Source organism: Peromyscus leucopus, unplaced genomic scaffold (genome assembly GCF_004664715.2).
Source record: "Peromyscus leucopus breed LL Stock unplaced genomic scaffold, UCI_PerLeu_2.1 scaffold_113, whole genome shotgun sequence".
NCBI classification, from domain to species: Eukaryota; Metazoa; Chordata; class Mammalia; order Rodentia; family Cricetidae; genus Peromyscus; species Peromyscus leucopus.
In genome coordinates this window covers 449,989-474,923 of record NW_023504259.1, presented here as the reverse complement: position 1 = coordinate 474,923, position 24,935 = coordinate 449,989, and the positions used below count along the sequence as shown (strand labels likewise).

General features: G+C 40.5%; 1 protein-coding gene across 1 annotated transcript in view; it reads right to left on the bottom strand.

Moving 5' to 3' along the window:
• LOC114685540 (engulfment and cell motility protein 1-like) overlaps window positions 1-24,695 on the bottom strand; it is a 35,338-nt gene extending 10,643 nt beyond the window's left edge. Inside the window, exons 1-2 of the mRNA XM_028860179.2 lie at window positions 24,620-24,695; window positions 13,130-13,165 (exon numbers count right to left, since the gene is read on the bottom strand). Coding sequence (XP_028716012.1) covers window positions 13,130-13,165; window positions 24,620-24,639 — 56 coding nt within the window. The 5' untranslated portion in view covers window positions 24,640-24,695. The remainder of the gene's footprint in view (window positions 1-13,129; window positions 13,166-24,619) is intronic.
• Window positions 24,696-24,935: the final 240 nt, after the last annotated feature.

The following is a 24,935-nucleotide window of genomic DNA, read 5'->3' as shown; positions in this document are numbered from 1 at the left end:
CTCCCCGCATCTGCTGAGCAAGATAACACGATGTGGCTTTTGCCTTTAAAAACCTCTTGGTCTAAATGCTCAGTGCTTCACATAGGTCTGAATACCTGACTGTAGCCCCAGACGGCTGGAATAAAGACTTTCAGTTGGCTATAAAATGTGTCTGAGGGGTTATCTCTGGAAGGCTCCCTGCAACACTAGCCCTGAAGAGAGGATTCAAAGGCAATGAAAAAGATGGCTCAGAGATTAATCACTTCTGCTGCCCTCGAAGAGGACCAGAGTTCAGGTCCCAGCATCCATGTTGGGTGGCTCACAACCACCTGCAGTGTAACTTCAGCTCCCAGGGGAATCCAAAGCCCTCTTCCGGCCTCCATAGGCTCTTATAAGCACGTGAACATAAACACACATATACAAATCAGTCAAAAGGAATCTCAAAATAGGACTAAGGTGCTCTAAGTCAGTGATTCTCAACCTGTGGGTCAGAACCCCTTTGGAGTCCCACATCAGATATTTACAATAGGATTCACAAACAGCAGCAAAATTATAGTAATGAAGTAGCAACAACATAACTTTATGGCTGGGGTCACCAGGGTCGAAGCACTAGGAAGACTGAGAGCCGCTGCCCTCTACGCAGGTATGTGTACACATATGCAAATATGCACGTGACTAAACTCACTTGTTTTACACTAGCTAGGAACTTAGTCATTGGAATTTAAGGAATGTCTATGTGGGAGGCATGGAGCTTCTTGTGCTCACAGATAAGTACTAGGGGAAACCCCTGGACCCTTACTGTGAGCCTGTCAGTCTACAGAACCCATCATTATGGAAGATGCCACATGGAGTCAATCGACAGAATTCATCTCTATGGAAGATGTCACATGTACATTAGGAAGCATTTCAACGTAGTCACGTCTTAGGCTTTACTGTGCACATGGGGTTGAGTTGTCACCAGGAAAAAAAAAAAATTCACACAAAATGTGCTATAGTTAAATATGTCTAAAATAAACTACTCTTTCCAGCACGAGAAGGAGTTTGCTTGCGCTCAGTTCTAGGATCCTACCTTGATGGCTGGCTGCCTTACCAAAGAGACCATCACAGAATGCCAAGCATGATTTCTATACTACATTATATAGTAATGTGAATTTGCACACTCAGTTTTTAGTTGGTTGTTCTGACTTTTCATCTACAGAAGAACATGTCACCTTATTTCTCCATTTCAAAGTCTCAAAACAAACTTAGATTGAAGTTCCCTATTTTCAACTAATACAGTACAAAAGAGGTTCGCCGCTCATCACAGCCTCTTCTCCATACCCCTCCCTGCTGCTCTTCTGCTCAGGCCAGCTTTAGAAAGCAACGTTCATCTTGGAAGCCACAGTGCTGAAAGGAACCCGTCAAGAAAGGAAGTGACTCTCACAGGACAATAATACAGAGAGCAGAGAGGAAGAGACCCACTAAAAAGAAACAGGTGGGTGGCCTCAAGTCACGTGGCAAAGGTTTGGCCTCCAGCTCTACACAGCAGGTTACTTCACCATCCCGGCTTCAGTTTCTTCATTTATGAGAATCAAGTGAGGAGGGAGTCAAGGTGGTGACGGTACCCCAGGGGCTATTTAAGAAAAGGAAGCCAGCTCCGGTGCCTACCCTGCAAACGGCAGTGGGCGAGGGCTGCCTAATGTCACCACAAAAAGGTAGCATTTTCAAAAGCAAATGAAGCTCAGGGCTTCGAGCATTGCACACTCCTCCATGTAAAATGTAGTCTGTTCTTAGAAGCAGGAAAAACACAAGCATCCCAAATCTCTCAGGTGCCCCTAGGTGGCATCAGAGGCTCACACTTCTAAAGGAAACACCATTCAGAAAATGCAGGATTGGAAAGAGCAAAAAACTAGAATAAGTATGAAATAGGCTTTAAGAAAAAAAAAAAAAAAAACAAAGGAAGTTAAGTAAAACTATAAAAGTAAACCCTGTATATAATGAATCACAAGAAAATCCATGATCAGTCCCTATAAGAGAAAACGCCTCAGGAAATAAGAGGCAGGTAACACATTCAATTAGTAATACTTATTACTAGACTGGGTAGGTATCTGTATTGCTGTGAAAACATTATAATATATGTATTATTCAGAAGTAAAACAATCTGGCATTGGTTTATACCTGACATGCTAAAGGTTCACAGACACTAAAAGGATCTGCCATACCCCCTCATGAAACATGCCACCACAGCCTCTATTCAGCACCAAAATGTCTGCCTCGGTGACACTGATAAGAGAACTGACCAAAGAACTAGAAGTAGCCCAGGAAAGCATCCACTGCCAGCTCAACCCTTCCTTCCCAGTCAGCCATCTGAGCAAAGGAGCACCCATGGCCTTAGGCTCGCCAGCCATCTCCATTAGTCCTTTAAAAACAACAGAGAAATCATATATGTGTGTGTATACACACACACACACACACACACACACACACACACACACACACCACACACTAAAGGAATCTAAAGGCCAAATGAGTCAGCTCCCCAGCTGTAATCCCAATCCAGTGGCCTTAGGGCAATAATCATCCTCCCTTAAAATGTTCAAGAGCTCTGTCTACAGATTCTTCCAACAGGCTTCAAGGACCCAGGAAAGGAAGATAGATGGAGAGGAGAAGTGTTTGGTTTTTGAATCTCCAAACCCAGTTGTCTAAGACTTCAATCTGGATAGCTAATAAGGAGCAAGAACAGAAGTTCCCAGGCTGCAGACAGCAAGCTCTGCTTGTCAGTCATCCTCAACACTGATGACTGACGAGGAACAGAAAGGCTGTGTCTCATAATGCGACTATCAAGATACTCTTGGGTCAGAATTGGCCCATTCTCTAAAACAATAGCTAGATGACTGATGATAGAAAGAATCATATAATACAACCTCCTCCTAATATATTAAATGTTAACACAGTATTGTGATATGTGTGTTACATGGTACAATACATAACAAACATTCATGCAATACACATTATAGTATACACACACACACACATACACACATATGTTCCACAGAGAACATATAATTCATTATGACTAATTGCTAAGTGACATAGTATGTTGCCATGAAGACGTTTTCACAATTAAACTTCAAAACTTCAGCTGCAAGGAAAAGAGACCATCCTAAATTTTTATTCTATTTTAAATCAAAAGAGCTCTTTCGAATGAGGGGAGATAACAACTTTTATTGAACGCTGATGTCAATATTTACTTCCACTCCTGCAGGAGTGACTCGGAGTTTATAGAACAAAAGCAAAAGCCCAGGTTCTACTTTTAACATCAATGCTGAGTGGAGGATCAAGCCTTAAGAGAATTACAAATATAAAGAAACCACATGGCACATTTCAGAACATTTTTCACTTATTTTGCTTGAGTGTGTGTGTGTGTGTGTGTGTGTGTGTGTGTGTGTATGTGTGTGCATGTTAGGGTAAAGATTTTGCAGTACTGACTGCCACAATCTCCACGTGCTGGTCGGCAGCCACTCTCACAGCTGACACACCATGTGTGCTGGAATGGTTCAAATAAATGTTTTTCATCAATTTGTAGATGGAATCTTCATTCCAGCAAAAACCCAGCCATCTAAAAACAAGCGTGTAAACTTAAGCTGCTAATTTTGCAAAAGTATAGGCCTTTCAAGCATTTTCATAGGATGCTGTGCCCAATACAGAACGAGAGAAATGCTGAACATAAAGGAAACTTTTTAACACTATTCATGAACAGCAGCAAATAGATTCTTAATTGTCAAAAGCTATAGTTCCTCCCCTGTTTAGGCTTCCCATGTACTTTCTATCAAATATGGATAACATTTATCTATATTGGAAGTTGTAGACACCTAAATCTTCAATTAGACAGTCTACTTATCCTCCAGAATGAGTTACACTTGTATCAGTAGGCAAGCTCATGACTTCTTTCCTGAACATTTAAGTTGGTTATATTTCTATTGGTCTCTCTTCCTTATGTCAATATAATGCTGTCCTGATAACCAGTCTTACAGGCATCTTATGAAATCCTCCAATTTTGTTGTTGACTCTTTGGCTATTCTAGCCATTATGTATTTTCACTTAAGTTTTAGAATTGTCTCATTTTTTTGCTTTTTGTTGTTGTTGCTGCTGTCTTTGTTCTGTTTTGTTTTTTTTTTTTTTACTTTTTACATTTACTTATTTATTGTGTGTGTAGTTTGGGGGTTGATTTTTTTTTTGTTTGTCCGTGTTGTGTGTGTTGTGTGTGTGTGTGTGTGTGTGTTGTGTGTGTACATCTGTGGATGCATGCCCATGCCATAGCATACATATGGAGGTCAAAGGACAACTTGCAGCAGCAGACAGTTCTTTCCTTTCACCATGAAAATTCCAGGGACTGAACTCAGGTAAGTTCACTTGACCAGTGAGCCATTTCATGGGCCCTCAGTTTTTGTTTGTTTGTTTTGTTTGTTTTGTTTTGTTTCAGTGATTTATATAGCATTAAACTAAGATTTGTGGAGAATTTATATCTTCAGTATTGTTTCTCCATCCACAAAATGTCTGTTCCCAATAATTTAGGTCTTTAATGTCACTGAGCAATGCTTTTATTTTTCAAGGAACAGATACTGCACGTTTGCGTTGAATTTATCCATAAGAATTTTTCTCTTTTCTCATTTTGACACTTTATAAATGGAAAAATGTAATGTCATTCCTACTTGTTTGCTGTAAACATGACAGTACACAATATTTTATACATGGATATTGTATCTCAAGACCTTGGTGGATGTCGTTATCATACCTGCCAGGCTCTCTGTAGCTTTGCTAGAATTTTCTATATAATTGGGTCTTCTATGCATAGAGATAGTTTTGTGTCTTTCTGATACTGTGTCTTTTAACTGCTTTCTTGGCTTTTTACACAGGGTGAGAACTCATACAAAACTATGCCAAGTAGAAAATACAGAAAGGAAGCATATTTGCCTTTGACTAATCTTCAAGTTAAGAAAACATCAGACTTTGCACCATCAGTTTGCTGACCTTTTTTAAATAGATGGTCTTCATGAGGTAATGTAGTTATTACTGCTGGAACTTTTAATATGAATGAATATTGGGTTTATGGTCTTTTCCTCTATAAAAAGTGATTTTTATCTGATCTTTCATGTGTTTGTTAAAAACTAAACACTGATTTTCAATTGGTAGGCTGTTTCTTGTAGAAATCACATTGGTCAATTGTGTGGGTATTGTGTTCCCCAAAATATGTGCACCCTAATAAACTTATCTGGGGTCAGAGGCAGAACAACTACAATATTAAACATAGAGGATACACAGTGGTAGCACACGCCTTTAATCCTAGCATTCAGAGGCAGAAATCCATGTGTTCAAGGATACAGCTAAGCATTAAAAGCGAGCCTTTAATCCCAGGGAGTAGTGGTAGAAAGCAGAAAGATATATAAGGCATGAGGACAAGAAACTATAAGCATTTGGCTGGTTAAGTATTTGGCTAGTTAAGCTTTTAGCTGGTTAAGCTTCAGGCTTTCGAGCAGCAGTTCAGCTGAGAACCATTGGGATGAGGACACAGAAGCTTCCAGTCTGAGGAAACAGGACCAGCTGATAAGTTGGACAGGTGAGGTAGCTGTGGATTGTTCTGTCTCTCTGACCTTCCAGCATTCACCCCAATAACTGGCCACAGGTTTGATTTTATTAATAAGACTCTTTAAGATTCCTGCTACAGTCAATGTGTTGAACTTTTTGTTGCTGTGGTAAATATATGATGAAGCAATCTATGGGAGGGGAGAATCACACTGGCTCAGTTTCACATCAGTCATTATCAGAGGTTGTTTACCTCAGGGTGGCAAAGAAAGAGAGAAGCGTGTGTGCGTGTGTGTGTGTGTGTGTGTGTGTGTGTGTGTGTGTGTGTGTGTGTAGAAAGAGGAGTTGGAGAAAATAAATGACTGCACTAGCAGCTTCCTTTCTATTTCATTGGTCTCAGTCTATTGAAACAGTGCCCCTCTCACCCCCACCTTCTCTTTGGAAATGACATTACTCTCTCTCTCTCTCTCTCACACACACACACACACACACACACACACACACACACACACAACACTCAAACATGCATGCATACACAGACAGAGACAGAGAAAATAAATACTATATTTATTGCCTAGGTAGCACTCAATTCAATTAAATTGAAAATAGAAATTAACAATGATCCCGTCCCATGCTCAGTGACTAAAGGCTGAGAGATAACATCTTTGACTTAAGGCTGGCATCAATCAAGGCATATTAGTCTTTAATGTATTGCTTAGTCCTATGTTATACATTTCTGAGATCTTCTGTATCTCTGTTCACTGGAAAACTGGCCCATAATTTTTTTAATTCCTTTATTGTCAGAGTCAGATGTAGGTATTAGAATAATACATGCCACATAAAATTGCTGTAAACTGTTCCTCCCTATTTGTTATATATTTGATAATTCTTTACAAATGTGTGATGGAATTTACCTTTGTAATCATTATTCACACCAGCAAAGTTTATTTTATAATGATCTCAACTACCTGAGAAAACATGAACACCCACAGCTATTATTTATCAGGAGTCAGTTTTAATGTATAGATCTTGTTTCTCTAAGAAGCAGCGCTAGGACAGAGTTAGGAGACAGAGGAGCTTCATGGAAAACCAGGTAATGCCTGTGAAAGACAAAGGATAAGGCCTGGGCCTGGGACTCAGTCAGTAAAAAAACACTGATCTTGCAAGTGAAAGGACCTGGGTTTGATGCTCCTGGTATATACATAAAATGCTCGGTTTGATGGATGGTACCTGAAACCCAAGAGCTAGGAAAGCAGAAACAGGAGGGTCCCTGCAGCATTAACCAGACAGTTTAGTGTAATTGCTGAGATTTAGGCCAACAAGAGACTTTGTTTCAAAGGAACTGGACAACTTTTCTGAACATAGCATCCAAGGTTTCCCTCTGAGCCCCACATGCATATACACACACATGAGCATGCACACCCATACACATGTAGACACTTGTACACAATCAAAGAATATAATGCAGAAGGTAGAATTGGGTATGGAAAGTTTGCAGATTGTAGCTTAGATGTCTGAGAGAAGAAGTAGATAGAGACCTAACAATCAACTAACGGAAAACTCTAGAACTAGAGAGATATAAACTGCAAAATAAACTATGGCTGTTGGAAGAGTCCCACAATGGGCAGAAAGAGGTGGGCCCCTAGTATTTTCCCCATGCTCAAGACTGGAGGCTGCCGGGAGGGAGCAGCCTTGACTCAAAGCTGGCAGAGATTGAGATCGTGCTACAGCTGACGGCTGTCCCGTGACTCAAGTCCTCCTGACTGAGAGGCAAGTTATCTTGAAAGGAGATCAGAGCCATGTGTTTCCATGGCAGGTACAACAGTGATTTCAATTTCATAAGGACTTTGTGCATATTCTCTAAAATTTAAAATTAACTAGGAGAGAAATATTCACAGTATGCCTTCATTTTGCTTTTAAATCAGCAGGTTTTGCCAGATAGTCTCTGCTACTCCTGCTGTTCACCTCCGTGATGAGCTTACTCTCATAAAGATCTCCAAATACTTTATTTTCCTAAAATTTTTTTTTATTTGACTCTTTTCTTTTTCATAAACTGCTATTTTTATTCTCTACTTAATAAGTTCAGATGTTTCCTAGTCCAAGTAAAATTTATACACCTAATTTTTTCTTTTTATTTAAAGTTTTTTTTCATATAATTTTTTGATCATATTCTTTACCCTCCTCAACTTCTCCCAGGTCCTCAAAAGCAAAAAAAAAAAAAAAAAAAAAAAAAATCAAAAATCCAAACAAACAAAAACAGTAATGCAAACACCACCGGGACCACCCTCAGAAATACATGGTGTCCATTTTCTATTGGCCCACTACTGGTCATGGGCTTGGAATCTGCCTTGGACAGTGGCTGACAGATCCAGTTACACTCCACTGGAGAAAGCTGATCTTCTCTTCTCCAGCAGGTATCAATTTAACTGTAAATAGCTTCTTGGTTAGAAATGGGACTTTGTACCCCTCTTACCAGTGCTGGAATTCTGTCTGATTTGAACCTGTGCTTTTCTTATGCATGCTGACAGAGTCTCTGTAAGTTAATAGGCATATCAGCCCTGTTGTATCTGGACAACACTATTCCCTTGGAATCATCCACCACTCTGGCTCTTACAATTTTTTCCACCTCCTCTTTGGCATAGACCCCTGAGTCTTGAAGTGAGGGGTTGGATAAAGACATCGCACTTAAGACTAAGTACTCAAAAGTCTCTCACTCTCTGCACATTGTCTAGTTAGGAATGTCTGTATTAATCCCATCCACTGCAAGAAGAAACATCTCTGCTGAGGGCTAGTCAAAGTACTTATTGGTGGGCAAAGCAATATATCATTAGAAATATTTTATTGCTCTGTTCCCTTAGCAAAGAGGTTTTCAACTTGGGATCATGACCCCTTTGGGGGTCAAATGACCCTTTCACAAGGGTCACCTAAGACTATCTGAAAACACAGACATTACAACTTGTAACAGTAACAAAATTACAGCTATGAAGTAGTAACAAAAATAATTTATGGTTGGGGGTTACCAACCACCAGGAACCCTATTAAAAGGTCACACAGCATTAGGAGGGCTGAGAACCACTGCCTTAGCAAAAGAGCAAGTTTTTCCCTAAGCCTGACAGGTCTAGTCTCAGGTTCTAGGCCATTTTAGCAGTGTCAGCTATGGTTTCCATCGCATGGAGTGGGCCTGAAATGTAATTGTAAAAGGGGTTGATTACACCCATAACGTTTGTGCCGCTATTGCACCAGTATATCCTGCAGGCAGGTGGCTGTTGTAGGTCTCAGGGTTTGTAGCTGCATATTTGCTTTTCTCCTCTACTAGCATGCAAAATAACTTCCAGCACCATGAACACTAGTCATTAAGGGTGAAGCTTCTAGCTGGGCACCAGCTCAATGTCTCCATATTTAATGATATAAAAGTATTGTGTTCAGCAATAGGGCCTTACCTATAAGGTTACAGAGAGTAATCAATAATCTTGGCAATAGCCTGTGGTATTTGGAAGTGTCTATTGAGACCCCTTTGGCCAACAACTCAACAAGTTGTAACCCATTCCTGTCACTAGAGGTTTTATTTGGTGGCATAAGAGTCCAGTTAGACCATTATCCCATCCCCATCCCTTTATGTGATGACTCCATTTAAGTACCTTTCATAAAAAAAATATTTATTTAGGAAGCTTCCACAGTAGTAGGTATCCATGTGGCTTTTCAAAGGGCATTAAGTGTTAATGGTTCCTACCCATGTTCCTTCCTCTACCCTGCTTTCCTATCCCACCCCATTTAATCCTCCTATTCTGTGTTATCCCTGATTTCTTCCTTTTTTTTTTTTTTGTTTTTGTTTTTGTTTTTCAAGACAGGGCTCTGTGTAGTTTTTGGTGCCTGTCCTGGCTTGGCTCTCCTCTGTAGACCAGGCTGACCTTGAACTCACAAAGATCCACCTAGATCTGCCTCCTGAGTGCTGGGATTAAAGACGGCAATTTTTAATCTTCTTTTTTTTTTTTTTAACATAAGCATTTAAGAGTATACACTTCCCTCTAAACACTGTCTTTACCTATACACACTAATTTTGGTATCATCACTTCAAATTGTTTTGCACTTTCAATAAAGTTATTGTTCCTCAACTCTTGAAAAATAAGCATGTTTTCTAATTTCCAACCATATGCATATTTTCAGCTATTTGTTTAATGATTTCTGGTAAATGATCTTAGAATGAAAAATATAATCTACATAATTCCAATTACTTCAAAATTCTTGAGATTCATTATGATCTGCATCTGATCTGTCATGATGAATATTTCACATATACTGGGATGTGTATTCTTCTGTGATAAGCACAGCACTCCATAAACAACATTCAGTAATGTTAATTACAGTATCTTTATATTGCTGATTTTACCTAGTTTTCCTAGCCATTATTGTGTACCCTAATAAACTTGCCTGAGGATCAGAGGACAGAGTCAGCCACTAAGTCAGGCAGTGTGGCACACATCCTTAATCCTATGACTCGGGAGGCAGAGATCTGTCTGCATCTCTGTGAGTTCAAGGCCACACTGGAAACCGAGCCAGACAGTGTGGCACAAATTAATCCTTTAATCCCAGTACTGGGAAGGACACACACCTTTAATCCCAGGAAGTGATGTTGGGCAGTGAAAGCTATATAAGCTTGAGGAAACAGGTACTCACTCTCTTTAGACTGAGGATTTCATAGAGGTAAGAACTAGGAGCTGGCTGTTCTGCATCTCTGGTCGTTCAGCTTTCACCCTGATACCTGATTCTGGGTTTTTTTTTTTTATTAAAAGACCATCTAAATTTCAAACAATACCATTAGGAGACAGTGGTTTAAAATCCTCAACTAGGAGGATAGGCTTATTTACTTCTATCAGTTTTTTGCTCATATATGTTGCAGCTTTGTTAGATTCATACATATTTAACTTTTGGTTTGCTGACGACTTATTTTTACTATTAGTTATATTTTTTCCCTGACAACATATTAGCTTTCTTTCTTATATTTCCTGATATTAATAAAATTGTTCAATATGTTACTATTAGCATGTGTAAGATATGTATTTTCCATTTTAACTTTCAAATTTGTATGTTCCCCTCTTATATTTTATAAATAGTCTATATCTGGGGTCATCCATTTTTTTTCTCTGACAACCCTAGCCTTTTAAATAAAGTATATAGTCCATTTACATTTACTGTATTAAGATTAAATATAAAATTTATAGTTGGTTTCTATCTGTCTCAGCTATATTTTTCTCTTTCACTTTTCTCGCCTAGCTTTTGAGTTAATTAAATATTGTTTTAGTAGCTCAGTTTAATTTTTCCATTGGACTTTGAGCAAAATAACTTTTGTGATTTTATAGATTACAAAATGAACTATTAACACACTAAGGTCTGCTTACAGGGAAGATTATACAAAAGGAAGCTGGTTAAAGTATACTTTTCTACGTCCCCATCTGTTGTGATCTCACTGTCATATATTTTAAATCTGCATAGATCATAAACCCTACAGTAAAACATCATCCTAATTTCCATTTATATAGTTACATGTCCTCAAACAAAAATGTAAACTTTATTTTATCTTCATATAGTTGTGCACTTACCAGTGCCCAGTGTTCTACATGCTTTCCCATACAGCCCGATTTCTATCTGCTGTCGGGTCTCTCTAGTTGGAAGGCCTTGCTTTTAATCTCATATAATGTATGTACGCTGACAATAAGCTGTCTTTTTAGCTAGTTCTTTGACAATTTCATATAACACATTTGGATTAATCTCTCTCCTGTAGAAAACTAAAAGATTATTCAGTTCAGCTTCATTTCCAGGCAAGGTTTTATCAAATACAAAATTTTGGTGATAGCAGCTTTTTTGTTCTTTTTTTTTTTTCTTAACGTGTTGCCTTTTGGTATTCATTATTTCTAGCAAGAACTCCTTCGTTCTTATTTTTAATTACTGCAATGTAGTAAGTTCCCAGGCTGCCCTAAAGGTTTTAATTTTAACTTGATTTCAGAAGTTATTATGTTCCCAGATATAATTTCCTTGTATTCATCTCTTGTAGGTTTCATGAATTTCTTAACTCTATGAATTTATATAACTCTGTGGATTTTAATTTTTTTCTGTAATTATCTACAAATATTTTTATATCTTGTATTTTTTTCCCCTTGAGAGTCGTTCTGAGACTCTAAGTACGCTTTAAGTCATTTTTGTTACTTCATAGGTCAAGTATTTACTATTCAGTTTTCTATTTTTCAGCCTGAATAATTATATACTTCAAAGCTAGGTCATATTTCTGCCACCTTCAATTCTCATACAGTGAATTTTTTATTTTAACTACTGCACTTTTTAGGGTTTTTTTTTTTTAAACCACTTTAAAATCTTTTTGAGGCTTTTTAGAATTTGTATTGACTGTGTGTATTGGTTAACCTGCATGGATGTCTGTGTAACAGTTGTGCGCAGTGATCACAAAGGCCAGCAGAGGGCAGCAGATCTTCAGCAACTACAGTTTACAGACTGTCATGAGCTGCCACATGGGTGCTGGGACTCAAACCCAGGCCCCCTGGAAGAGCAGCCAGTGCTCTTAACCACTGAATCTTCTCTCCAGCCCCTACTATTCTAGTTTTATAAATGATATCTGCTTGTATTTGACATTTTCTGTTTCTCTGTTAAGACTTCCAAAAGTTCATTCATTATACTAATATTTCACTTTTTAAGCATATTTTTATTATTACTAATTTCTACTAGTATACAAAAGTAGTTTCATTATGACATTTTCCAAAGTCTTTTGTTTGACTTTTGTTCATATTTTTTTTGCACCACCATTGCCTTCTTTTATTCCCTATCCCCCCCCCCCTCTCTCTCTCTCTCTCTCTCACACACACACACACACACACACACACACACACAACCACCACTAACAACTATTACTACTTTTATTACCTTCACAAGTTGTAGAATTTTTACCTGTCAATTTCAATATCTGGTCATCTTGGCTTCAGTTTTCTACAAAGTATTTTTTTCTCCCTCTCTTAACTATGGCTCATCCTTAATGTTTTTTCTTCTATATAGTAATTAATGATGTACTAGACACTGAAATTCTCAATAATAAAGAAAAAACTTTTTAAAAAGTAACTTCTAACATTCTCCAGACATAAATGTAATGCAGATAGCTTAATACATAGGAGATGGAGGAGCAACTATTTTTCCAGACTCAAATAATTTTTATTCTATGTACAAATCCTGTTTAAATATACATAAATGGATCTTTTGCTTTCTGGGCCTCTGAAGAAAGTCAGACTCTAACTCTGAACGTCACATAGGCCACAAAAGAGAAAATTTTATTTAAGTAGTGCATAAATTATACCTATCACTGCTCAAGGAAGACAGCAGTTCAGCTTTGATCATTTAGTGGTAACAATCATAAAACCCTTTCTGCACAAGTAAACAGCAAAAGAAAAAATTAAGTTGTTTATAAGAACATCAAAACAAAAAGGGGAAATACTCAAAATATCTAGATGCATAATTATAAAATGAGAGGTTACAAATGAATTATGCAGAGTAATAAAGTATGAAATCACATCAATAGATGATGCATTCTTACCAAGGCTTCATAATCTTCTGTAACTTCTGGTATCGTCTGCAAAATTAAAATATATATATATATGAGGAACATGCTTCAAAGCAACGATTTTACCATAAAAGACCTATCTTGAAGAAAATTCAGGATTAGATACAGGCCAGTAGAAACACTTGTCCATTTCAGAACATCAACCAGAGTTAGTAACATCTGACAGTAACAATGGTAACAGTCAGGAGACGAGGATGCGCCTGTGTTTAACGGAGGAAGAAACCCCAAGGAGCAAGAATGGGTAACTTTGCAATGAATAAAGCTGTGGCAAAAGGACTAGACTAGAAATAATTTATTTTCTCTCTTCAATAAAATCCCTACTGCTTGTAATCTCTTCCTCCCCTCTTGAGAGCGAGTGGAGTGCATCCTCTCAGGAACAATGGCGGTCAGTTAAGATGCCAGGAACTGAGGCCAGAGATGGGGTTTGCAACAGACAAACCTGACTGAATAAAGGGCACGTGGGCTCCTAAATGTTTATGCATGTTAAAAATGGCTTATACTTACTCATTTGAAGACAAGTCTCTTTTATGGAACCCAGACTGTCTTTGTATTTACAAGCATCCTCTCCTCCTGCTTCAGCCTCTAAAGTGTTAGGATTACTAAGCTGAGAAAAGAAAATTTGGGAGGCAGGGGACAACATCTCCTAGGCTCAAGAAGACAGAGATAGACTAAAAGACTCTAATTTTCTCAAAGTTCCTTCCATTCCTCAAGTCAGCCAGATCTGCCTTCATGTGTTGGTCTGTGGATTAGTGTCTATCCCTCCTTACAGCCCGTCACACCTATAAGAAACAGACTGTGATGGTCCATTTTCAGTGCGAAGTGTGCTCAGAGTTCATCAGTTACAGATAAGCAGGAGGTGCTACGCCCTCTCTCCTCCAGCTGCAGCTGGTGCCTGCTTCTCTCAGGACTCTGAGACTTAAAGTTCCGGGTCACCTGTGTGTGACTGAGCCCACCACTAGAAAAAGGGGACAGTCTCAAGCCCCAGAATACCCATTAGATAAAGCTTTGTGTCCTAAACTGAAGAGACATTTGAGAAGGGGAAAGGTCTTGACCTATGGGAGAAGACAGGGATTTCTCATGATTGGGTAACTTCCAAAGTCACTGTCTTGCGCCAGATCTGCACACCAGTCACTTCTGATTTCTCCCTGTGCCAATGTCACTTTCTTTAGTGTATTCAAAGTGTTTTGCTTTCACTAGCTCTTGAATTTTTCATTATCTTATTCCCCACGTGTACCCCGTCCCCCCCCCCAAAAAAAAATCATCTGACTTCTAGGTTACTTGGAGGAGCCTCCCTGACATCTGATTTTCTTTCCTCACGACTGACAAAGGCGTCAAGTGTGAACCAGGCCGTCCATCTGTACGTAAGCTCACAGCCTTTCCAACCCTTTGAAGACCAAGGCTGCTCTGCAGGAGGATAGAGACAGAAGCTGAGGTACACACAGCTAAGTACTTAAGTGGTTGCTGGCTGACTTCACTCTTCAGGAGACACGATGGTCTCTATTCTAAATGTAACCCTGAGGCAAGAAAGAAGGATGGGAGAGTTAGGGGCACATGAGAAAAGACCAGGCCCTTTACTCATGAATCTGGTGGAAATCTCTTGCCAATAAAGAAGAAAGATCTCTCCAAATTAACAACTGCTTAAGCCTTCTCCCTTCCTGGACAGAAGCTGCAGTTTCCTAGGAGTCTCACTAGGAACCCATGTACAGGGAGGGGGCATGTACTAACCCTGCAAAACTACAGTGGCTCCTGGTATTGTTACCTTACAGACACCATCCCCATGCTGGGCATCTCCAAAGCCTGCTCACATATCTCACGCATAAAAAGAGAGGAAACACAAAAACACTTTCTTAGCAACATTTGAGAGCCACTGAAATGGTATGTATGGTTAATGCTAAGATAATTAATCATGACTCTCCCTTGAGGAGCCCATACCTACACTTGCATAAGTCTTACTCTCTATGACTCCCATGAGTAACCCATACCCACATAAGAGTATGTTTTATCCTCTGTGACTGTTTCTTAGAAAATACATCCCATACTCTTAGGTATGTCCTATTTTATCTGAGATAACCTCTTTCTCTCAATTGCTATACTGAGGCCTGTATTAAAATATATTTCACAAAACCTCCAACCCTGCTTCACTGTACAAGCAACCCAAGTCCTGAATGTCTGATCCATTACTGCTGATGTCAAAGTCAAGTATCTGGGTTTGGCTAGTGTCAATGCATCAAGAGATAAGGGGAATTATACGCTGCTGAGGCTGACAGTGTGGAGCTATGTCTGTTCCCACACTGCTGACAATTCCTTCAGAAACTCAAATGGCCACATGAAAACTAAACTCTAAGTTTTCCTCTTCTTTTTCATTTCCCTTCCTTTATTTAAAACAATGTTTATTATTTGACTTACTTTATCAAAAGCCATTGGTAGAATCAAAGGAGTAACGAAAGACTAGCCTGAGCACACAGCTACTGGGATACTTCTAAGAAGCCAGTGGAACTACAGGGAATAGAGTTTCTTTGGAAATGCTCGTGCTAAGGGGGAAAAAAGTAGATAAAGGGAACATCTGGTGAGCCAAAACAGAAAGAAATGTCTGTAAATAATGAGAGACAGTCAGCAGGGCTCTGAGACTGCAGAGCCTTGGGCTAAGCCTGGGACAAGAGGAACATCAATAAACAATACTGGTGACAGAGAACAAATAGGAATAAAGGATCCACTTGGTTATAAAGAGCAGTGTGGCCATAAAGTTTAAGAAGCAAACCTCTGGGGTGGTCATAGAAACCTGATTTATGATGTTTATGAACCTCCACTGTGTCACTGTGCTCATCATGGCCAATTTGAACACCAAATGACATCCATGAGCTCAGATCTAGAAGAGCTGTACAAAAATGACAAGGAGCTAACCAAGCATCCCATTACAATCAACAGATAAAACAAACACTAGAACCCGGAGCTGCTGCTGCAGAAGGACAGTAAGACAGAGAAACAGTGGTGCTGGAAAGCACTCGTGGGGACCATCCCAGACACAGGGAGGATGTTGATGCTGGAGGGGGGCACTGGGGTGACAGGCTCGATTGTCCATGATTTCAGAGCAGTTTCCTACACATTATTTATGGATCAACTGCAAATTTTGAAGAAATGTCACAATAAGGAGACCTAGTCCAATCAAGTGACCAAATGTAACATGATCACTAAGACAAAGAGACATCACATGTCAACAACAATTGAAAATTTTAAAGACCCAAGAGGCATTTATGATAAAGGCAGAGACTATGGGTCTGCTCTTGAGAAAACAGTAGATAAAGCGGGAGAAACACATGGGTTTCCATGGACAACTGTAAATGTACACAGCATAGCCTTCTGCCTATCAGGCCCTAGCCAGCTGACTTGAAGGCTTTTTACAACTCCACAAACTCTAAATAACTAATGTACTATTGTCCTGTCTGCTAATGATTTAATTGGCTTCCTCCCTGCTATGAAAAACAGTTTCGTTTCCATTTGCAATTCATTCAACATTCTTTTGCTCTATAAATTATGCTCTTTTGACTTTTTTTTCTTTTTTGGAATATTACAGTCTGTCTGCTTCCCTCATATTCTACTGGGTAAAGTAAAATTCTTTTTAACACATGGCATGTTTATATCTGTATGAGACTTAAATGTCACCTCTCTGCAAAATCTCTTCAACAAATTATTATTGAGCAAGCCCTATTGGCGAACACTCTAAGAAGACCTGGAAAGAAGGCACAACTTCCATATAACTGTTGCAAGACTAGTTTACCAATTAGACCTTCATTTTCTTCCCACCTGTGTCTGATCCTTGTGACTATCAAGTGAAATCTTCTCATTAACTTAGCAGACCACTGCCAGCCCAAAGCTAAGTCTCTAACAAGCCCCAAAGCTAAGAACGCACCAGATAGCCTCAGAGGCCTATGGACAGGCTTCCTAGCTTTGCTAGAACCTGCCTCTCTGATGATTCCACTAATGTATTTTTAAAAGTATTTTGATTCATGATTTTCTATATTGTTACATTATGAAACTGCTTCCACATCAGAACATGGAATTTGGGGTGACATAAATCTGTGTTCCTGAGCAATGGTCACTATATTTGGCCCCAGGATAACAGTCTCTGTTCTTTTTGAGGGTGGGAATTGTGTTTTTTGTGTCGACATGGACAACCTACCATATTGACAACTTACCATATTGAAATATATCAAATCATGCAAGAAAAGGAATGAGTGTGAACTCTTCAGATTTCAGAAGCCTTTTCAGGAGCAAGGGCAATTGGTGTAGGGAGTGCCACCTGAGGTTAAGAGCCTTCATATTAAAAGGGGCAGCTAGTCCAGCATGGTGGCACACACCTGGAGTTTCAGCAACCAATGAACTGAGTTAAGAGGATTGCCAAGTGTGAGGTCTAACGTGGCTAAGTTCCCAGATCCTGTCTCAAAGAAAGAAAGGGGCTTGGGGTGCAGCTCAGTGGTAGAACATTTGCATAGCACATACAAACACTGTGTTTGGTATCCAGCAATTCTCTCTCTCTCTCTCTCTCTCTCGTCTTCTCTCTCTCTCCCTCTCTCTCTCTCTCTATCTCCCTCTCCTCCTCTCCCTCTCCCGCCTCCTCCTCCCTCCCCCCCTCCCCTCCTTTCCCCTCCTCCCTCCCTCCCCTCCCCTCCCTCTCTCTCTCTCTCTCTCTCTTAGTAAAGACAGATGGATAGATAGGAAGGAAGACAAAGATAGAAGGATGAGTAGGTAAGTAGATAGAAAGACAGACAGACAGACAGACAGATAGATGGCAGGCAGGCAGGCAGATAGACAGACAGATAAATGGACCTATACGGCAAAGTCTCATCCTTTCTTCCCTCTAGCAGAAGATAATCTCTTCTTTAAGAGGCTGTGTGACTCTTCTAATTTTCATCCCCAATTAGACAGACAAAGACAAAGCACAAAGACGGGAGGAGGGGCCGATCTTATTGAAGGAATTTCCTGCCTCACAATCTCTGAGAAAGCTAGGGAGGTTGGCCTCTTGGGCCTATGTGATGCAAATTACTGCAGGGCCCTGAGAGGGTTGCTCCAGAGCTGACTGTCGGGACTGCACTTTGAGCCTGCTACAGGAATCCCCAGGGAGAGTCTCAGGTGACAGGAACCTTCACACTCAGGGTGAAGGCACTGGCCGCACCATGGCCTCACAGGAGGTTAAAGTCAAACTGCAAAATGGGCTAGCCAACCCCCATAAAGCCAGGGCTTACAAGACACGTCAAGTCGCCAGGGTTAGAACTGTCCTTTGTGACTGTGTTTAAAAAAGTATCTTTTGTCTGAGAACAAAATTTTCTGAAAATGTCTCTCATAGACAAAACTGCCATAGACATCTGAGCATTCCCAGCACCTCTTTACCAACACAACACACACACACACACATACACACACACACATACACACACCCACACACACACACACACACACACACACCACACAACACACCCACTCTGTGTCAGAAGTTCTGTGCAGCACTTAACACATACTGGATTAAAGGAATACGGTCTACAAATCTATCCTCAGTGTGGGGTGCAACGTCCAAAGCTACAGCGCCTTAGTGTACACCGTCCAGCCTCAGGCTCACAATAGTCATCAGCAGAAACAGCTCCAGCTCAAGGAGGGAAAACAGGCAGGGTAACAGAAGTTTACTCTGACACTAAAACGGAGCCTGTGATACTGCGGCAACTTCTACACAACACGGAGGCACACAGCGCCTGTCAGATTTCCTTCATGCCACCACAGGTATGACAAAGAGTCGGCAATTAAAAACATAGTATTGATTATTTTAGAGATAATTAACAAGGGTTTTTCTATCACCAAACGATTATGAAACTGTCTTTAAAAAAAAAAAAAAGCAAATTTATGAGAAATGATCTCAGCCAAGTCAGCACTAACTAATTCCCCAGTTTAGAGGAACTCCCGGAATGTCTGAGTGTTCCCAGGAACACTAGAAAATGTATAGAATACCGGCCCGCAGTAATCAGGGATTAGAAACTGATAGGTACCCAAAGTAATGACGAAGTGTCAGGACAGCCTAGCATAGCTGCTAAATTGTTCTTGCGGGGAAATGGTTTAAAAATCCTTGTTTTTTTGAGCCGGTTATCTTAGTCTAACAAAGTAAGTGAAAGATTGTGTGTGCGTGTGCATATGCGTGCGTGCATGCGTGCGTGTGTGCGTGCGTGCATCTGTGTGTGTGTGTGTGTGTGTGTGTAAGATGTTCAGGCACATGTTTGCAGGTACCGGAGGCCAGAGGACATCATAATTCCTGGAACAGACTATTGTGAACTCCCTAATGTGAGTGCTGGGAACTGAACCTGGGTCCTCTGCAAAGATCAAATTATTATCCTCTGAGACATCTCTCTGCCCCCTACAAAGTATTTAAATAGCCAACAGCTAGGGTACAAGAAAGAAAATAAAAAATGTTCACAAAAACACCCTGAAAATCCCTCACAATATGGGTGTGATTAACCATTGTGGATATCTTTGAATTAATGTGTCATCTGCGTATCAAGTGTATCGACTAGTTGTAAAAATGAAAGCATATGTGGACAATTACAATAAGGGAAAGAATAGTATTTAGTGACATGAGTACAAAAGGCATATTGTGAAGGAAATGACTATAAGTCTACTTTCATAAATCTTCTGCATATATGTATTTAAAATAACATGATTATATATGAAGATAATAAATGTGGTTATTTGTGGATGGACAAAATACAAAGCATTCTTTCTCCTTTGGCAGATTTACATATATTAGCAATAGATATGGTTTCATAGGGAATAAGAGTTAATTTTAGTAAAGACTGGGTTCTTCGGAAGCAGAAGAATTGCTTTCTTCGGCCTTGGCTTCGCTGTCCAGGGTGGTGCTCTGGCTTACTCATAAACTGATGGTGTCATGTTCCTTTCAAGCTGCCAAGTAGGAAGGAGACTGTAAGCATTCTGCCCTCTGTTCTTGGAAAAGTTCTCTGTTGTCTGCCCCAGTGATGACTGGCCACTTAAACATGGGTGGGATAATGAGTGAACAGCAGTGTGTGAGTGTGTGTGTGTGTGTGTGTGTGTGTGTGTGTGTGTGTGTGTGTGTTGGACTTGCAGTGAATGGTACATATTTTTCTTCTCTGGAATCAAGCCAGAGATATTTCCAGTCTCTGACTAGCCATCTTTTGTCTTCTATCCATTCTTTAGCATCCTTCCCCTTGCTTGGGTTGGGCAACCTACTTCCTTCCCACAATGCTATTTGTTTCCATACCAGGTTCAGTTAGAACCAGGGATGAAAATTCAAAAACTCCACAGGAGAGAAATGGTAATTTCAGGCTTTCAGTGCTGCTTTCTGCCAAAGTGACACTGTGCTTCTCTCGGTAGTGATGTCACCCCAAGGTGTCTCCTGGTACTACCTGGGGAGCGACCTTAAGAAGCCTTGGGTAATGGCAAGTAGCTGGAACTGTCTGAACTGAACCACTACCAAAACTAAGGAGAAAAATGGTCAGTGGTCTTTCTTCAGCATTTTTTTAACACTTTCCATCAGCCCCACTTAGGAAATATCCACCTTCCCAGCAGGCCGTCTGCCGAGACTGAAGGGCTTCCCAGCTGCAGGAGTTTCTACTCCAAAGTTTCCTAGTACTTAAAGTCTTGCTCTAGGTTAATCGAGAATCCACTTTACTTATAAAAGAAACAGCTTTTTCTTTCTGTTTTAATTTGAGCAAAAGATCAGGAAAGTGGCTGAGGATCAAATAAGCTACCTCTTCCTGAGATACAGACTAGCAAGGGGAGAAAAGAGGCTTTGGAGTTTCATGCCTACTCCCTCAGTCTTTAAAACCACTGGGGCTTTGAATTTATGCAGTAAGGGAAAGCAGAAGAAAAACCCAAGAGTGTTATCCAGCCCAGAAAAAGTGGCATGATGGAAATGTGAAAGAAAAATGCAAAAGAGAATTCACCCAAGATCTGGTCTCCTGCTGTTTAAACTGTCTGAAACTCGACAGTATGTGTCAAGTTGCAATGGCTGATTACAAATGATTACCATGTTAATGAGTATGGCATTCTTTTGAAAATAAAAATACATACTAAAATGGATTGTTCACATAAAAAAAATGTATTGTTCACAAGGAACATCTGGTGTTGACGTTCTCTCTCAGTGTACATGAGCAGCACAGTATGATTAAGGCCCTGCCTTTGACAGCCAGGAGTTAAGCAAAGGGATTGTTCTGAATGACTCTGGGTTATGGTGAGCCATGGAGAAAGGCAATCGGATCGATGAGAAGAATCTTAACAAGGTAAGTACATGCTATCCTTCATACACTCTTTTCTTGTAAAACAAAAGTGGTAGCGGTCCTTTGATGAGTGTTACAGGCTCAACTATGTTGCCCCAAAATTCACATGTTGGACCTGCAAACTCCAGTACGTCTGGATGAAACTATACTCAGAGAAAGGACCATTAGTTTGAATGAGGCCACCGAATTATAAGACTCGCTTGTGATCCAATCTGAAGAGTGCCTCTTTGAGAAGAGTAACTCTGAATATGCAGATATCCTAGGATGTGCAGACACATGGAAAGGCACATGAGAATACAAGGAGAAGGCAGTCATCTGTGTAAGAGAACAGACCTCAGAAGAAACCAACCCTGGAGACACCTTCCAGACTTCAGAAACAGTGGGAGGAGGGGCATTTTGTTGTTTAAGTTACCAGTCCCTGAAACTATGTGATGGCACCTGTAGCAGACTGATGCCATGGAAACGAAAAAAGGGAGGGGTATTGATATGCAGGCTTCATTTGAAAAAACACAGTGACCAGCCACAACCTTGTGCTCATGATGTACACATGGACCCTTAACTTGGGGACCTTTACTATTATTATTGCCATCCTGGTAAACTCAGATGTATGCACACTGATTCACACTGTAAAATTCAAAAAGCTGAAGTGCCCAGATACCTAGGCATATATAAAAGAGCCACTTAATGTCAGTGCATTACGACTGGCACCAGAACACTCCCTATGATGTATAAGTGACTGGCAATGGAAAATATCAGTAAAAGGTACTAACAGCTTTATACTTAACATGCTAGCAAATGTCCCTGAAGCAGAAGCCCCAAAGGTTCACTGTCCCAGGAGATCAGAAGTCATCTGGGAGACATGTGGTAAGACATGCTCATTCCAGTCGAAAGGACTCTCCACTGCTTACTGGAAACCGAAATGAAGGGATGGGTAAACCTATGATGGTCAACTTGATGAGCTCTATAATCACCTTGGGGATGTTCTCTGGGCAAGCTCTGAGGAGTTGTTTAGATGAGACTCGTTAATGTAAGAAGACCTACCCACTCTGGGTGGTAACCACTCCCACAACTGGATCCAGGGTTATACAAAAAGGAAGAAAGTGAGCTGAGCACTGGCATTCCCCACCTCAGCTTCCAGACTATGAAGGAAGGCACTGTGGCCAGCTCACTCGGTTCCTGCAGTCAGAGCTGCTTCACCATGAAGGACCTCGCCCTGGAACTGAGTAGAGATGAGCCTTTTTCTCCCTTAAATCGCTTTTCATTTTCTTTCTACTTCATTTTTAATTATGTGCTTAATGTGTTTCTTTAGGGAGCCGGGGGCTGCTCGTGCACTTGTAACTGTGGGTGCCCTCAGAGTCCAGAAAAGGTTCAGATCCCTGGAGCTGGATTTACAGCTGGATGTGGAAGCCTGATATGGGTCCTCTGAAAGAGCATACATGCTGTTGACCACTGAGCATCTTTCCAGCCCCTAAGTCGCTTTTGTCGGAGTATTTTCTTACAGCACAGAAAAGTAACCATGACAAACACTCCACCCTCCATTTCCTCTGAAGCATCTGCCACCGGGCGGCACTTTCTTTTCCTGGTCAAATCCTTGCTGCCAACTCATTCTCAGCTTCTTCCTGGCTGTTTGAAGCTCCACCATGTCTTAAGGAGAATTTTAGTCATCACAGAAAACAAAACAGCAACCAAAGGGTACTGCAACACTAGTTTGTGTTCTTAGAATTTGATTTGATTTCTTTATTCGGTCCTAGAAAGTTTTCTACTTGTCTGTGAGACAAGATTCCCAATTTTAAACTTGAAAAGAGCATTATTAGATAGAAAATGGTAGCACTATTGTAAAATGTAGGGTCTTTGAATGAAAAAACAGAGAATCTTTCGCCAGTGCTAACCAGTGCTACAGAGCTCATCAAGCTGATCCTCATTAAGTTTACCATCCCTTCATTTCGGTTTCCAGGAAGCAGTGAGAGTTAATGATGCCCAGGGTGGGAGGAAGGAGAACAAGGAGAAGACGGAAAGAGGAGAGCAGACAGGTCTCCAATGTGCACAGTCCCCTATTTGTTCTGCACATCTCTGAGAATGGAAGACAGAGTCAAATGACCAGAACTTAAGCTGCAGTCCTCTGTAATTCTCCCGCCTCTTGCTCTTGGTAGCCGTCTTTATCCATGTACTAATCTGTAGTCAACTAAACCAGTATACCATTGCCATCAATGCCACCAGCAGCTGACCCCATGGACAGTCACTCTGACCTCTTCCTTCCTGGTGAACAGGCTACTCTCTCACCACATGGGGAAGCTGGCCCAGCCTTGCTCCTTTAGTCTTCTTAGTCACACCAGAGACAGAAGTCTTCACCCAAAAGATCAGTCTCACTACCTGAGACGCAACCTACTGCTCCGTCATGATGAACTCAAGCTCCTGCCAGGCCTCACCTACTGTCTCATTCTCTGAAAGACCATTTAAGATCTAACTGCCCAGCCTCTAATCTGGCCCAGCAAGGAATTAATACCCTTGAATTTTGACTATATAATACTGTCCACCAATTTTGGGAAGACAAGGTTCATGTTTAAAGTTTTTTGACACTTGTCACCATTCTGCATACAGTAGGAACTCAATAAATATTTTTATTTTAAATTTTAAATTGTGTTTGTTTTAATCATTAAAGTGCTCCTTTAAGAAAAGTATTTTAAGAAGGCTCTAAATACTTCAAAACATGTGATCATATTCTGAGTTTTACTCCAGACAGAGGAAGAAAGTTCCGTTGGATAAGCAAGGGGGTTGAGAGATTAATAGTTGAGAGAATTATAGTTTTAATATAATTCTAGTTGGCCTAGTTGGCTAGGCCTTTTGAGGTAATGGCCTAATGTTCTTCCTCTGGACTATGAAAATTGAGGTGTTGAGGGACTTTGAGCATGTGACACCATGTAGCTGGTGTGTGATGGACGTAGCTATGGGAATCACAAGCCCATGACCTGCTGCTATGTTCAAGCCACTTTTCACAGGGTCTGGCCAAGGTCTAGTCTCTAAAGCTGGAAACGGCTAGAATAAAAGAATGTAGCACACACCACAGCCCTAGAGTAGACAGAGGGCCACATGATAGAAACTGCCAGAATAAAGAATGTAGCACATACCACAGCTCTAGAGTAGACAGAGGGAGACTAGGAAGGAGTATGCTTACTCAGTGCCACTTTCTACCATCTGAGTGAGGAGTGAGATGCCATCCAGGTTTATGAACTCCTGAGCAAAGGTAACATCGCGGAGAGAGGCTGGCCAAAGTCCTTCAGGGCTTCCAACTTGGCATCCATACTTGATGACTGTATTCGTTCATGGAGCTGCTGGGCATTTTGAGCCTTAGGGGTGTGGGGAACAAAAAAAAACAGAAAGAAGATAAGTACATGCCATCAACTTGCCCTTTTTTTTTTTTAAGTGAATACAATAGCACAAAAATCAATGAGTCCTTGGGAAATAAATATGCACAGGCAGGAAGCATAGGC